This window comes from Chenopodium quinoa, unplaced genomic scaffold (genome assembly GCF_001683475.1).
Source record: "Chenopodium quinoa cultivar QQ74 unplaced genomic scaffold, ASM168347v1, whole genome shotgun sequence".
Taxonomy (NCBI): Eukaryota; Viridiplantae; Streptophyta; class Magnoliopsida; order Caryophyllales; family Amaranthaceae; genus Chenopodium; species Chenopodium quinoa.
This window is the reverse complement of record NW_018744128.1, coordinates 732,388-747,545: the sequence shown is the minus strand read 5'-3', so window position 1 is coordinate 747,545 and position 15,158 is coordinate 732,388. Positions and strand designations below refer to the sequence as shown.

The following is a 15,158-nucleotide window of genomic DNA, read 5'->3' as shown; positions in this document are numbered from 1 at the left end:
TATTATATAAAGGATTCTCTTTTGAATTTTTATATTGTAAGAAAACAAAAAGAGAGGGAGATGGGGGTAGTGAAGAGAGAGAAAATGTAGGATTTATTTAGTATTTTTTTTATATTGTAAGAAAATATTTTTTTATTAGTGGTCTCATTCTATATTTAGTAACGTGTCAAGTATTTTGGGACGGACAAAAATGGTAAACATGTCAAGTATTATGGGACATAGGGAGTACTACACTCCGCACTACTTTGGCGGATGTTAATTTATACTCCCTCTGTTCCTATATATATATTTGCCCCATTAAATTGATCAAACTTTAAAAACTTTGATTATAAATTCTCATTAATCAATACAGTAAGAGATAATGTAGTCATGTGGCGTTTTGTTAGATTCGTCTCATTATGTTTTACTCTCTCTGTTTTATTTAGTTGCATCTCTTTGCAAATTGTGAACTCTTAGGTAATTTTGAGTGTCTAATAAAAAAAGGATAATTTTTGGAGATGAGAGATATAAAAAAAAAAAAATGGACCCATGTGATAGGAGAGAGATAGAGAGAGTTTATTGATTAAAAAAGAAGTGATGCAACTAATTTAAAACTTCCGTCTTAGGAAAGTGGTGCAACTAAAAATAAACGAAGGAAATATTAATATCAAATTTTTATAATCTTTACACATATGAAAATGATGTAATATACTTCCTATATTATAAGGCACATCTTGAAAAGCGTGAAAAGTTAAAAGGGGCAAAAATAAAACTTCTTTCAATAAAAAATGAAAATGCCCAGTCTAACCCAAGCCCAAATCAAAAATAAAAAAAAAGTACGGTAAAAATAACAATTCAACCTACAAATCAATTTTAAAAACAAAATAAAATTGAGTGATTATATCTGCAATTTGAAATATTATCTCCGTTTCTGAAAGTTTGACTCACTTACTATCCATGTGGTCAAAATAAAATAATTTTGACCACATTTTATGAGCTATACAATATAAATAAATTAGCATTTGATATCATATTAGATTTCCCTTATTATAAATAATCCAAATATCAACTTTTTACAAATTTCACTTACACCATGGTCAAAGATGCTTACTAAATACCGTGTAATTGCAAAGTAACTTTCGGAAATGGAGGGAGTACAAATTTGTGTTTCCCAATAACATAGTGCAAAATAAAAAATTATCAATGTACAACCAATGAAAAGCTGTGTCCCACATTAATTATCTTTTCTACTTGAAAATTGATTATCCCTCTAATTTACTCAAAACCCATTAACTTTCCCCTTTTCAAAAAATCACAGTATATTCTTTTTCACCATATAAAACGTTATTATAAAATCCCAAGAAAAACATTCACTTTCATTCTTCTCCCTTTTTCACACCCCTTCCAAAATCTTCCCAAATCAATTCACACTTTCTTCCTCAAACCCCTTTTTAAACAAAATTCAAAACCATTTTCTCCCTTTTACCCCAAAATCTACCTTCAATTTTTTAGGGTTTTCAAGAACCAAATAGCAGAATCAGCAGCTTAATCTCAAGCTTTTTCGAGGAGCAACAATGGCGGGTTATGGAGATGCGAGTCAAAAGGTGGACTATGTGTTCAAAGTGGTGTTAATTGGTGATTCAGCAGTGGGTAAGTCTCAGATATTGGCTAGATTTGCAAGAGATGAATTTAGTTTGGATTCAAAAGCAACAATTGGTGTTGAGTTTCAGACTCGAACCCTCGTTATTCAGCACAAGAGTGTTAAAGCCCAGATCTGGGATACTGCTGGCCAAGAACGGTATTTTCCTACTTCCTTTTTCTTTCTCCTATTTTTATAAATTTTATTTTTAATGTTTACTGTTTTTGATGGGTATTTGATTGAGTAATTAATGTTGTGATTGGTTCAAGATTTTAGGTGTTATATTAATAAGTAATGGTGCGATTAGTTCAAGATTTTAGGAGTTTGATTAATATATTAATGATGTGATAAGTTGATCTGGCATATAATTGTCCTTTCGCTTGCTAGTAAGGTGATTTGTTGCTTGTTAAATTGATTAATGCTATTGATAGTGATATTAAGTAGTTGGATTGGTGTTTTGAAGTATAGGAGAGAGAATTTGAGATGGTTTTGAGTTCAATTGCTGGGAAATTTGAATTTTGAGTTTGTGTTATTTTAGTCTATTAGAAACTTACTTTTAGTTAGATGTTGTTCTGTCACTTCTGTGTATGGAGTAGATCACGCGATGCGTGTTTTAAATTAAAAATCATGTACAAGTATTATTTGAACTGAGTATGTGTATGTAAGTTCCGGAAATTTAGGTGGATTACAAACTACTTATGTGTAGGCTTACATAATAGAGATTAATTGGGATCGGTTAGGAATTGGTTTAAGGCTAAAATGGGCATTAGTGTGTGTCGCAGTGTCGGCATTGCTTCGAACATCATTTAAATCATCCACCTACTTGATTTGCTTTATCATCTGATCATGTTATGCTAGTAGATGATTGACTAGGTGGTCATTAGTAGAGGGTAGCATAGCTTCTTCTTTCATATGCCTTGTGTTGTAGCTTTACATGTCGACAATACCATGATTTTGTGTTAGATCTTCAATCTAGCAAATCTACCTTGCATTCAACCTTCTAGCAATGCGGACGCTCCATGTGAGTTTGTGACCCTGTAACCAGAAATTGATCTGTAAACTGCTTCGTGTGAGTTTACAACCATGTAATTAGGCATTGAGTCATGAACCTCACACAAGGTTCACTAATTAGTAAGTATGGATCTGTGATGCTCTTGGAACCTCACACAAGGTTCACTAATTATCAAGTATGGATCTGTGATGCTCTTGGAGTAGGATGGAATAATTTCCTTTATAATCACCAAAATGTCTCCGTCTCCTGCTCTGTTATTCCCACAAATTAGAAAGAACTGATAACGCCTACTTAATGTCCACATGACCACATTATCTAGCATTTTGTTTTCCCTGAATTAGCTATACCTTTTGAGCTCGGAATCTAACATAAACAACAATTTTTTCGCCTCTTTGCAAATAAATACTGGGAACAATTCGGCTGGAACTTTTAAGGTATAGTAGGACTGCTATCTGAGAAATACACGGGATTGACCTTATCTGAATGAGCTAGATCTTCCCACATTATTGAAAAAAGTTTTACTCCTTATCATTTATGCCAGGAAAGTGTTTTTGTTGCAATTAAAATATGGTATAATTTGATTAATTCCTTCCTGACACAAGTTTGAAATGGCAACAGGTACAGAGCTGTCACAAGTGCATATTATAGGGGAGCAGTCGGTGCATTATTAGTTTATGATATAACAAAGCGCCAAACCTTTGAGCACATACCAAGGTGGCTGGAAGAGTTGCGCGGCCATGCTGACAAGAACATAGTCATCATGCTTGTTGGGAACAAAATTGATCTTGAGGATCAGCGTGCAGTTGCAACTGAAGATGCCAAAGAGTTTGCAGAGAAAGAAGGGCTTTTCTTCCTAGAGACCTCAGCTTTAGATTCAACAAATGTGGAAACAGCTTTTAATACTGTCTTAAACGAGATATTCAGCATTGTAAACAAGAAGACATTGGCTGCCAGTGATGAACAAACTAACGGCAACCCTGCACCAGCAGCTGGGAAGTCGATCTTAGTTCCCGGTCCTGGTCAAGTAATCTCTGAAAAGAAAGGAATGTGTTGTAGTTCGTAAAGTCGTTTGCAATTTTGGTCGTATGTTGGTCAACTCTTTCATTATTGGTTTTCTCTTAAACATTGTACTGTATTTGAGGATAGAGATTGGGGATGATGAGATTGGGGAGGGGTTTTTGGTTGCTAAATTTGGTTTGTAAAAATCTGTCGGTTAGCTTGTTTGGAAGGAGGTACAGCTAGTTGATCTAATGTGTGATATAGTATGGCGCCCTAAATGTTACACATTTTTTATCCTTGTGTTTAACTATATCAATAGATTTGATTATTTGAAGGTTGGTTAAGTTTGTCATGTTACAATTACTACGTATTTGTTTTCTCAAAACCGCCCTTTGGCTTTTACAAAACGATGTCTTAACTTTTTGGGCACATTCGTTGTTGGTTTTTGTTTTCGGTTGTTAGTTTACATAATCAACTCGATTAATCTAAGTTTAAATGATTATTAATTCATTGTACATACAAGTATTAAATTATGTACAATTTATAGTAGATGACTTTTAAAATTTAAAAGTGACAACGATACCTAATGAACCCTTGATAGAAGTATTTTATCTCCGAAAAGAAAAATTAACGTTAAAGAAGTGTTTGATATAGCTACATTTGAGATTCATACGTGTTCATGAGTAATTATTATTTGTCTTATTTTCATTAAAAGAGAAGGAAATATGGCTCCACATTTTGATATCTCCATCAAAAGACAATCCCCATTCCCCACCCAATAAGAAATAATGATAGCAATTTGAAAATTTGGTTAAGATTAATTGTTTATTTGATAAAATTAAAATGTGCTAATAGGAAAGGTGACTCTAACAAGCAAACTCATTATCATTCTGTAAATGCTTAAACATCAAACAGTAATGAGCTGTATTTCCTGAATAGCAACACAGTAATATAACCTGTATAAATTTTATGTTTTACAAATCAATTTTTTTTTTTTTTTTTTTTTTTTTTTTTTTTTTTTTTTTTTGTTTTTCTTTAGAGAGCCATAAAGGCAGGGTGATGAGAATCGATCCCAAAATCTCTTGGAATCGGAATGGGAGCTTTAACCACTTGAGCCATCTTGCACTCTCACAAATCATTTAACTATATAGATTGAAAAATACATCCTACTCCTCGATACATACAAAGTACGTAGCATAATTACATGTTGCTTCTTGTAATCCATGTAATAATTTCACTTTTACCTTCTTAATTCGTGTTACTACCCTTGAACAACGTTCATCATTTTCCTCACTCTCCCTATCTATCACTTGGAACTTTAATTACTAGGCTAGTAGCTTATTAAGTGCTTCAATACAATTAATATACAGCCTTATCAAACTTGGACAAAAAAATCCGATATAAGATTATAAATGACATCACTATTATTTCATCCATTACATTATATACGGAGTAAGATACAAAGCATACGATTCGAATGGTCAAAAGGCATATATTAGCCACAAAAATGCAAAACAAGGCCGTCAATTATGAGCAAAGTAAGTACTCAGATTGACAGACTTGATTATTGAACACCAACTGTTAGTCACAGGACCACATGGAGGTGCAGATCTAGCACGCAATTATGCATCTGTCCCTTTCTGGGTTTAGCTTCACAAATCAGGGCATAAAATTCAAGCAAACACAGCAGCCATGCACAGCTAGATCAAACACGACAGTGGCCGAGACAATCTAACAGGGATCCATTTCATATCTTCCACCTTATCTCGATTTAAGGACTCGCAAGTGTAAAATAGTGTTGCATGTACATGGTATATAAAGATAAGCAGAAAACACTCTTCGGATTGCAAAACTAGATGTTTGAATGTAGTACAAGAGATAAGATACAACATCACAAAATTGTAATTCCTCCCTATTGTTTGAAGTAAAGAATACGGCAGGTAAAGAAAAGAGAGTATTGTTAAACTATAACCCTACCATGTTAACAGTTTCTTCATCCTTCATGTCAACGTCGTTCTTGCTTGCTTCCTTCATGTCAGTGTCATTTGGGTTCGGCTATCTCAGCATTACCAGTTTCCATGCGTTTCTCAAGTCTTTCAAGCAGATCTTTACAGTCGAGTCCTGTCACCATCACATTTAAGTTGGACCTCCCCCTCCAGCAACCAATTGCTATCGTCGATGAATTGACTTGGATAGGAAGAGATGAAACCTGGTCAGCTGCAAGGAATAGCATGAAAAGAATATAAGTGGTTTTATAAGCAATGGCTGATTTAATTGTCCATGATGAGAGTAGTATTGACAAACCTTCTTTCAAAACTACAACACAACATCCCAGTTCTAGTTTTGATGCCGTCTCAACCAGTTCAGCATCAACCAAATCACCAAATTTGATGGACTTGTATTGTAAGAGGTGCTTGAAATCAACAATTGGTGCGAGGAGTATTTGCTTGGTTATGTAAGGGAGCAACACGGGCAATCCTTCAGATGATATACGATACCTACATTCTGTGGCATTACCATCCTTAGAAGTCTGCCGCTCCTGTGATTCATAGCAGAGAATACAAAGACTAAGATTATACAACTCTCAAAATTAGTAGATGCCTCTCTAAATTTTTCACCAAGGAAATCATGCAGATAATAAATGTCTCTCTCTTGATTAAATTAGCATACATAATTGAAATAATACTACCTCAGTTAATTATTATGTGCAACAAAGGAATATTTTATGTCTCACAAATAATACCCCTTTGTTGCACATAATAATTCACCGAGGTAGTAGATAAAATGATTAGTGATATTCTGATGAAGTATATGACTCTCCCACAACCCTTCCCCAGTCAGCCCTTCATACACAAAAGATGAAAATATTACATGTATATGAATACATATACTTCAATATGGCTTACAGCAATTTCAACAAAAGTACAATAAAATCACACAGGATTCCAGGAATAAAAGATTTAATTTCACAACTTTGAGCAATAATGACAGAACGTGAGGAAGAAAACGGATATGAGATACTTACAAACATCTTCAAGCCAACGGAAGCTATCTTGAGTTGCTGCCCAACAAGAAGATTCAATTCCAAAACCTCCTTAACTGATTTTGATATGTAGTAGATTCTTTTCACACTGTCAGTATCATTGTTTCTTGTGACAACATGACCATAGAGGGGGAAAGAGTCATCTATTCCATAAAAAGCTTTGATACTGTTGATTACAGTTTCATCTTTAAATAATATCACAGGGTCAACACCTTTCCATTTACCCTGCGTTTGTAGCTTCCTCTTTTTCCCAACATTCTTTGGACTAGTTTCTTCTTTATCAAGGCCTAGTTGATCCTCAGCTACTTCCTCTTCCAATTTTGGGCTGGGCACATTGGCCAAAGAACCTGCATCCGTCTCTGCATTGTCTATAGAAGTTACTTCACATAACTTTGCTTCCGAAACATCATTCAAATTGCTTGCTGTTTCTCCAGCTCCTTCAGCAGATTCTTCACTTTTATGAAGCAACTGGGCATTTTCACCATTTTTCTCTTGAACAACTGCAATAATTTCAAAAGCCTTAACATTAATCAATACACAATTCCTTTGGTCTTCAATTATCATGTAACTAGAATTCAACAGCTGCACAGTGGATAGTGAAACTATCTCACAGCAATGCTTATGAAAGTCAGTCTGGCGTCGAGTTACCTGGAAAGGGAGAATGCTTATGAAAGACTGCAATAAAGAAGGCGCCACAATTCTGGTCATGAGGCACAATTCTCATGCAACGTTCCAGAGGAAGAGTAGAAATTTCATCATCATTAACTTCAGAAAGTGGTGCAGTGTTTGGCTGCACAACCTCATTCTTATCATCTTCCTTTGCTTCTGCTACTCCATGATCACCACTATTCTCAGATGAATCAACTATATTTCTTCCCGATGGAAACATGCTGGAAAGAATACTAGGTCTACGATATTTAGGAACATCCTTGTATGATGATAGCCAAAGGCCTTTGTCTCGGACCTGCAAGTCAATGCTACTATGTCTTTACTTGAACATGAAAAATCATCACAAAAGATGTGTATTTACTTGCTTACCTTCCATTTCTTAAGACCAGGACGACGAACTAACAGAGGAAGTTCATTGGAGACATCAAGGAGCTCAAGTGAGTCTCCACACCTCCGCAGGATCTGAACAAGAGATATCAAGAAATAGAAGTACAGATGGGTTAATTATACAAGAAACCCACAACAAAAGTAAACCAAGAAAATAGCCACCCAATACATAACATAGTTAATCCTTTGGCTTCCAGTGCAAGATAAAGCCACATGTTCCTTCATACAAAACTACTCAAATGTCTATTTCCAATTTTCCATATATAGTTGCTTCTTTATGTTTTCCTAACAGAAAATTTTATTAACCCACTCTCCATTGTTATACTACAGACCCATGGCTGGAATTTTTCCAGTGCATGCAAATAAATTGTTTATACCTCCCCCCCCCCCCCCCCCCCCCCCACACACACACACACGTCAATCAAAGCAGCAACCCAACCAAAGTTTAAATTGTTGAGTATTTGAGGAGTGAGATTTACCTCTGCTACCACAGCCTCATTTTCCACTGGATTCATAGAGCAAGTAGAGTAAACCATTCTTCCTCCAACCTTAAGCAGAGATATGCCTGAAAAAATAATAGATAACCACTTCACACAGTCAAAGACCAGCCATCAATAGCAGCAAATATGTGTTCATTTATATACAGCCAAGCAAAGGAATTGGCGGGCAAAAATATCTTAGGGTGACACTTGTTAACTACTCAGCATGTATATGTATATACTACATGGTTGACATTCCAAAACACTAAGACGCCAATTTCAAGTACCATCACTTGCATCTATTTCTGTAACGAATTCATGTTCGAAATCTTCGAAAAGACCCAACTAATTGAGGGATTAAAAAACTACCATTCTTACCCCATTTTAAAATATGATACATATACCCAAGGTTAAATAAAATAAACAAAATATACAGATCAAATACAAAATTACAACAAACATAATCATTTATAGCCATAACAAAACAAAATTCTCATAATATCATCACTATTACAGATATAATGATTTTGGCCCAGGTTTCATGGTCTCACTCAAAATTTACCGGGTTCAGACATAATCAAGTTCCAACCATTCCAGGTCACAAAATTAAATCAAGAACCACTGTTTTTTGGTGATCACAGATTCACAGGTCAGGTCCATTTTTTTTTTTTTTTTTTTTATCAGTGTATTTGCATCCTTCCATAAAGTTCTATTTGTGAATTTAACTCCATTAACAGAAAATTACACCAGTTCAAGCACTATATAGGATTATTTGAGTTCCAAGCTTCAGCAACATCCACCAACAGCCCTAATCAAAGATGGGCAGTCAGACTACCCTTCCTGTTTTTCTTTCTTATTCTTTTTTAATTTTTTGGTTGCTTGGTATGATTTGGAAATTTTGAATTACTGAATGAACCTCCAATCTAGATCAACCAAGGTTGCAAGATGAACATACACAACAGCAAATCAACAAAAATAAACCCAGCTGATCAATATATATGTTTAAGAAAAGGCCAAAAATTTTCAAGGATGACTTCCTAAATATTCTGATCAACAGGCAAATCATGTTTGAGATTGGCAACAAATTTGCTAAGACAATGACTGATATTATGCTCAATGTGTTTATGGTCTGTTAACTTTCAAAGTAAGTATCATAATTTAGTCCTTTCATGTTTTCCATGATTGAAGACTTATCAAATCTGAATTATAAGATCAAGACAAAATATAATCTCAACTGAATGTATCTCAGAAAGCTACCTCGCATAGCGATCTTAAGCTGTAGGCAATGAAGACCATTGCCCATACCGACATTCCTGCAAAAGATGTGCACAAGGTATAACGGAAATGATGTTAATCAAACTGAACAGCAGTATGGAGCAACTTGTAAGATATAAAAGAGACAAAAGAAAAATGAAATAATAATTACCATTTCCTCCAGATGTCAGGGGCTTTCCGAAGAATACCATCACCGCTGCAAGGTACATCACATAAGACTCGATCAAAGTCAAGCTGATTTATACTCAATCCATTTTCAGATTGAATATCAGAAGAATAATGGTGAAATTTGCTGAGCCGACAGCCAGGGAAATCCTGTGCTTCATGATTGGTAACTATCAAATTGGCAGTGCACATCCTCTTTGTTTGATGAATCAGAAGATTGCTTCGTTGAATATCGACATCATTTGCAACAACCTACACAGAGAACAGCCACAATTAGATAGAAAGAAGCAGTTGTATTGTCAAACATTTCATGATTTTGATGCAAAACCAAATGAATGTACAGTAGTTACCATTCCGGTTGGTAAGGATCCAGGTTCGTTTGCACGATGAATAATCTCAAGTAACTGGAAAGTTTTTGATCCTGGGGCTGCACACACTGAGAAGAAGGAATGACATCCATCATAAAACCGCAAAAGAGGGGAAACTTAAAAGCAGTTAAATAACAAAATACAGAAGGCTAGCTCCTCCCCAAATTGTGAGTAGGTAAACTAGGCACACTAAGATGATAAAGATTATTAAAAAAAAAAAAAAAAAAAAAAAACGCTGCCAAAAGGGTGTAAAGATGCTTTGAAACATCATGTCTTATACTTACTGTCAAGTACAAAATGGTTTGGATGCACATCAAGGAAAAGAGGAGGTACCTGTTTAGAAGTGACAATAAAATCAGTATAGATTGTTTGATAATTGTACTCCCTCTGTTTCAATATATAACACACCTATATAGCTATACATTTCAAGGTCAAACTTTGATTGACAATTCTTTCAAAATACATTGATAACAATTGTAAGATCTATACCTTTGCACTAATATCAAAAAGTACATTTCTGATTTTTAATTTCACAATTTTCGCAATTCTGAATTATCTTTGAAAATACTAGCAGTAAAAGTTCCAACAGAAAAGTTTGGGTGCTTTCTATTACTCATTAAAAGAAGGAGCATATAGTACTCGCAAGCATGCTATATAACTCACCATGCTGACAGCCTCCTGTCTTGTTATGTTTCCTATTTCATGAGCTAGCTTGAGGAACTCGTGGAACCTGGAAACATAATGACGAGATAGTCAATCCGATAGGTATCCTACATATCAATATCGATATTACTGTGTGTGAAGCAAACTTATAAAGGAACACTTCGAAGATATGATCAAGAAACATCAAAACAAATCAGTTACTAACACATGCCCATGGTAAATGGACAAGCTTTGAGACATCCTATGGAGAAAAACTCAAATCAATATATTGTAGAGATTATATAGGCTTACCTCTCTAGGGTCTGGGTTTTCCTCAGCTGTTTGCGTGAAAACTCCGAATGCCAGGCTAAAGTCTCTGGATACCAAGGCAATGGCCTTAGAGCTTCTGCTTCATCACCAGTGAACTAAGTAGGAGGAAAAACCATGGAAGTTCAAGAAACTGTAGCCATATTGAGTAATTATCCATGAACAATGATGCATTACAGTAGAATCATTAAATAAACTAAAATAAAAGCATGGGACAGAATAACCTCAGACTGAAGCGATTTGACAAAATCATTCTCCAATTGTGAGCGAATGTCGATACAGAACTGGCTACTGCGAAATTCATCAATGAGGATATTGTTGTGAGTCAGTAAAAGAGGTCAATGAGATATAATTAAAGAGCCCAAAAATACAAGGTTTCTTATCAAAATAATCAGTAACACATGAAGGGCAGGCAGGCGAAGCACAGCTAATTTGATTGATATGATGAAAAATGACTCCTGGTACCGTACCCCTCAGAATAGATTGGGATTGGGTTTCCCAACACTGCTCATTTCAAGGTTAATAGGAGCTACGAAGTACATTATTTTACTTAGACAAATCTAAGCCACTAATTTAAATCAATTTCTTCAATTGTAACATGTTTACAAATAAAATAACCTTCTCCACTTTGTTCCCCACCAATTTTGGTTTTGTAATCTCACCTCCACAAACATTCACTTCCTCATACTAACCTACATTACCAACCAGCACCTCCCAATATAACCGCCATAGCCCATCCTATAAGCTTATCAGCTATTACCCATTCTCCTCGCACTCCTTTTTTGAGGAATCCTTCATATTGGTTTTCCACACCTACAGCTCCTCGGCAGCAGGAATTGGAAAATCCAGAGTCTCTCTATTTTCCTTCAATTGTTTATTAATGGCAGCCTATCACTCTATCAGGCTGGTTGTACAACAATAAAAAGAAGCAGATAGGCCTTTGACAAGCTTCAGAAAACATTGTCCACTTAGAATGTTACTGAGTCCATGAGTCTCACCCGTCGATGAGATAATCAGATGGTGCACAAGTTTAACTGACAAAGAATCTAACCATTGTAGCTTCAATGGCAGATAAATCTACATCCTAACGAAAATCACTTCAATATCAAATCTTTGCCGAGTACAAGATTGTGTAATTCACTACTCCGTATCTCTATTGATAATATGACAACCTTGTGTCAAACATCGTCATCAAGCTACCATGAGAAAATAGACCCTCACTCAAACTCAACAATAATAAACGGATTCTGAATTTAATTACAATCACCACTTCGAAAAGCTCGACATTGGTGTAAAGGTGTTCATCAAGCTGCCTAAACACATTCCATCTTCTTCTAACACACAACAATAGCCACGCAATATACAACAAAAGAAGAATTCAAATAACATTGATTCTATCAAATGCAAAAATGAAGCAGCTACAAAACCTCCGCTAAATCCTAAACCAGATAAAATCATATAAAACTAAAATAGATCAAATGAAAGCACCTGGAATTGATTCGGAAAGCAGCCGGTAGCGGCTTTCGCAGACATTCCATAAAATCATCCCATTCTTCCGGCGCCACAATCCCTTGCTCCTGCCAAATTCAAAAAATATACAACCAATTGAATACACAATCTAACTATTTCTTTAAAAAAAAAATACCGATTACAGTAGTATTGGTTGAATAAACAATCATAAGCCAAATTAACATTCATTTTCAAATTAATTACTAATAATTATTCAATTTATCAAAAATCGAGCAAAAAAAAATAGAGCAGAAATAAAACCTTATAATAATCTTCAAAAACAGCGTTCTGAGTCTTCAATGGCTCCCAGTTTTCCCTACTTCTTCTTTCAGCGTCGCCGGAGTTGTTCTCGCCGTCAACGACGGCTGCGGCGGAGGAAGCGTCGGATTTGGAGCCATTTTTCCAGACGTTATCTCGGCTTTGCTTGAAGTGTTTCCGTTGAGTGCGGCTCCTTCCTCTGCCTCCCATGGTGGTTTCTGGTGAGAAGGAGGAGAGAGAAAGTGAAGCTGGAAAATGGAGAAAGGGAGGTTTTGCAGTTGATGCAGCGGAAAATGGAAATGGACGAAGTTGGGAAAAGTGAGGGGGTTTAAGTTAATGGGCTGGGCTGATGTAGTTATTGGGCTTTGAATTCTGTGGATTTGGATTGCTAGCAGCTAGCCCATTGAATGGAATCTAGTGATGGTTTTACATTTATTTTTTCTTTTTACTTATTACACTCTTTGTGGTTATTGGTTAAAACTTACTTCGTATAATTATTGACCACAACTCCACAAGTCATATAAAATAGCTCAAATTAGTAAGCAATTGTTTGATCACAAGGTGTTACTTTTGATTAAAAACTTATAATATAAATAATTAATAATAGATTAATATTGTAACTTTTTTCATTCAAAAGTAATATTTATTAAACAATACTCATATTATTAGTCATTAAGTGTAACGAACTAAGTACTTGTAAAATGATCTTATATAGTAAGATCATCTTATACAAGTATATTTCAATTTGCATTTCAAATTTCTCCCTCTTCCTTATTTTATTTCCTTGTTTTTCATTTTTGGGCGAACTAATTGACTTACTTGTCTTTTGTAGGAATTTTTTTTCACTCAACTTTTTTATTTTTTCAATTGAGTTGGATTCACATTCATCCACTTAATTTTCACTCTATACTTTTTAATTGCATAAATCTTGGTTTTAAAGATAATGAAGCAAGTAGTTTTAAAGTTGAGATAGTAAGGACTTGTTTGGTTGACAATGTAAAATGGGAGAAGTGAAAATTCATGGGGTTTTATGAGTTGGAAACTTGTTTGGTTTACACACAAATGAAAAAAATAGAGAAAGTGAAAATTTTTATGGGAATTTCAACTACCCACAAAATATGGGAAGTTAATTACCTTCCCCCCTCCCCACTCGTTCACTAAAATTCATGGGATTTTTAAATTCCCACATTGCCAACCAAACTAGTTTAGTAAATTCCTAGGAATTTCATTAGAGAAATAACTTCTCATGAAATAAAAGTTCCTGCGGAAATTTAATTCCCACATTAACCAAACGAGCCCAAAGTCCGATGTTGACAAGTAAAAGTGATGAAAGATGAATAACTTAGGACCCACCAATTCAACAAACCAAGTGGCAAGTGGGCCATTCGCCACCCACAAATGCATCTCATGCAAGAGTACTAAGAAATTACAACATCTCAAAATAAACATATCTAGGTGTTGCTTGGTTGGAGGCAAATAGTATGGGAAATTTCTTTTTTCTAGAAAATGGAAAAAACATGTGTTTTAGTTGACACAAATTTATCAAAATGGAGGAAATAGAAATTCCAAGGGAAGTTTCACTTTCCATTACCAAGCCCCCCTTGGTAAGTCACAATTCCTATGATTATTGTGGGGCCTACTTGCATTATTATCACTAATAATTTAATCACTTTCTTTGTCTCTCCAAATTTGTTAACTTAAAAATTATCTAAGTTAACTAATAAAACATTGGAAATAAATTCCTGGAAAATCAAAATTCCTATATTATCAACCAAACAAACTTAACTTAATTCTTAGGAAATGGATAAGGAAAATTATTTCCCATAAAATATAATTTTCTATGAAAACTCATTTCCCATGTCAACCAAACAACACCTTATGTACAATTGTTTGCCAATCAGGTATAATTGCTGCCCTGTTGTACAACAACAAAAAGTAGATCACCTTTCTTCTATTCTATACCCATCATCAATGTTACTATGTAGTAAGCATGACATCAATTATCGCCACCTTTTCTAGTTTCAAACCATGTAGGATACAAGTACATATAAGTGTTCCTTAAAAAAAAAAAAAAAGTACATATAAATAGATGTAACAGACTAGCCCTTATATTTATAAATATAAAAAAATATAATGTTTTATTAGATACAAGTGTGTATCAGTAAATGCTCCCACATTAAACATAAGGATGAAAAAAATCATGTTTATAATTTAAGATTTTATGTGAGCAATGATTACCATTATTGTCATTTATTCATTCTTATATGAAACTTTACTTGACTATTTTTGTAGGGGTAACTTTTTTTTTTTTTTTTTTTTTTTGAATTATCTCCCTTATTTTGCTTATTGTACCGGGAGTAATTAATAGAAGCTCTCTATAAGGTTTGAATGTCTTATATAATGTCAT

The 15,158-nt window shown here is 34.6% G+C and overlaps 2 protein-coding genes across 2 annotated transcripts; one reads left to right on the top strand and one right to left on the bottom strand.

The window, feature by feature from the left end:
• The first annotated feature begins 1,290 nt into the window (after nucleotides 1–1,290).
• LOC110692709 (ras-related protein Rab11D-like) lies at nucleotides 1,291–3,973 on the top strand. Its single transcript, XM_021869747.1, has 2 exons — nucleotides 1,291–1,777; nucleotides 3,249–3,973. The coding sequence occupies exons 1-2, from the start codon at nucleotides 1,554–1,556 to the stop codon at nucleotides 3,691–3,693; spliced, it is 669 nt and encodes a 222-aa protein (XP_021725439.1). The 5' UTR covers nucleotides 1,291–1,553; the 3' UTR covers nucleotides 3,694–3,973.
• A 1,472-nt stretch (nucleotides 3,974–5,445) lies between these two features.
• On the bottom strand, nucleotides 5,446–13,255 carry LOC110692707 (tRNA (cytosine(34)-C(5))-methyltransferase-like). The gene is made up of 15 exons (XM_021869746.1): nucleotides 12,755–13,255; nucleotides 12,473–12,561; nucleotides 11,209–11,275; nucleotides 10,970–11,082; nucleotides 10,679–10,745; nucleotides 10,300–10,348; nucleotides 9,998–10,083; nucleotides 9,634–9,899; nucleotides 9,465–9,520; nucleotides 8,208–8,293; nucleotides 7,711–7,803; nucleotides 7,321–7,636; nucleotides 6,655–7,172; nucleotides 5,934–6,168; nucleotides 5,446–5,846 (listed from the first exon to the last, which is right to left on the bottom strand). The coding sequence occupies exons 1-15, from the start codon at nucleotides 12,959–12,961 to the stop codon at nucleotides 5,671–5,673; spliced, it is 2,424 nt and encodes an 807-aa protein (XP_021725438.1). The 5' UTR covers nucleotides 12,962–13,255; the 3' UTR covers nucleotides 5,446–5,670.
• Nucleotides 13,256–15,158: the final 1,903 nt, after the last annotated feature.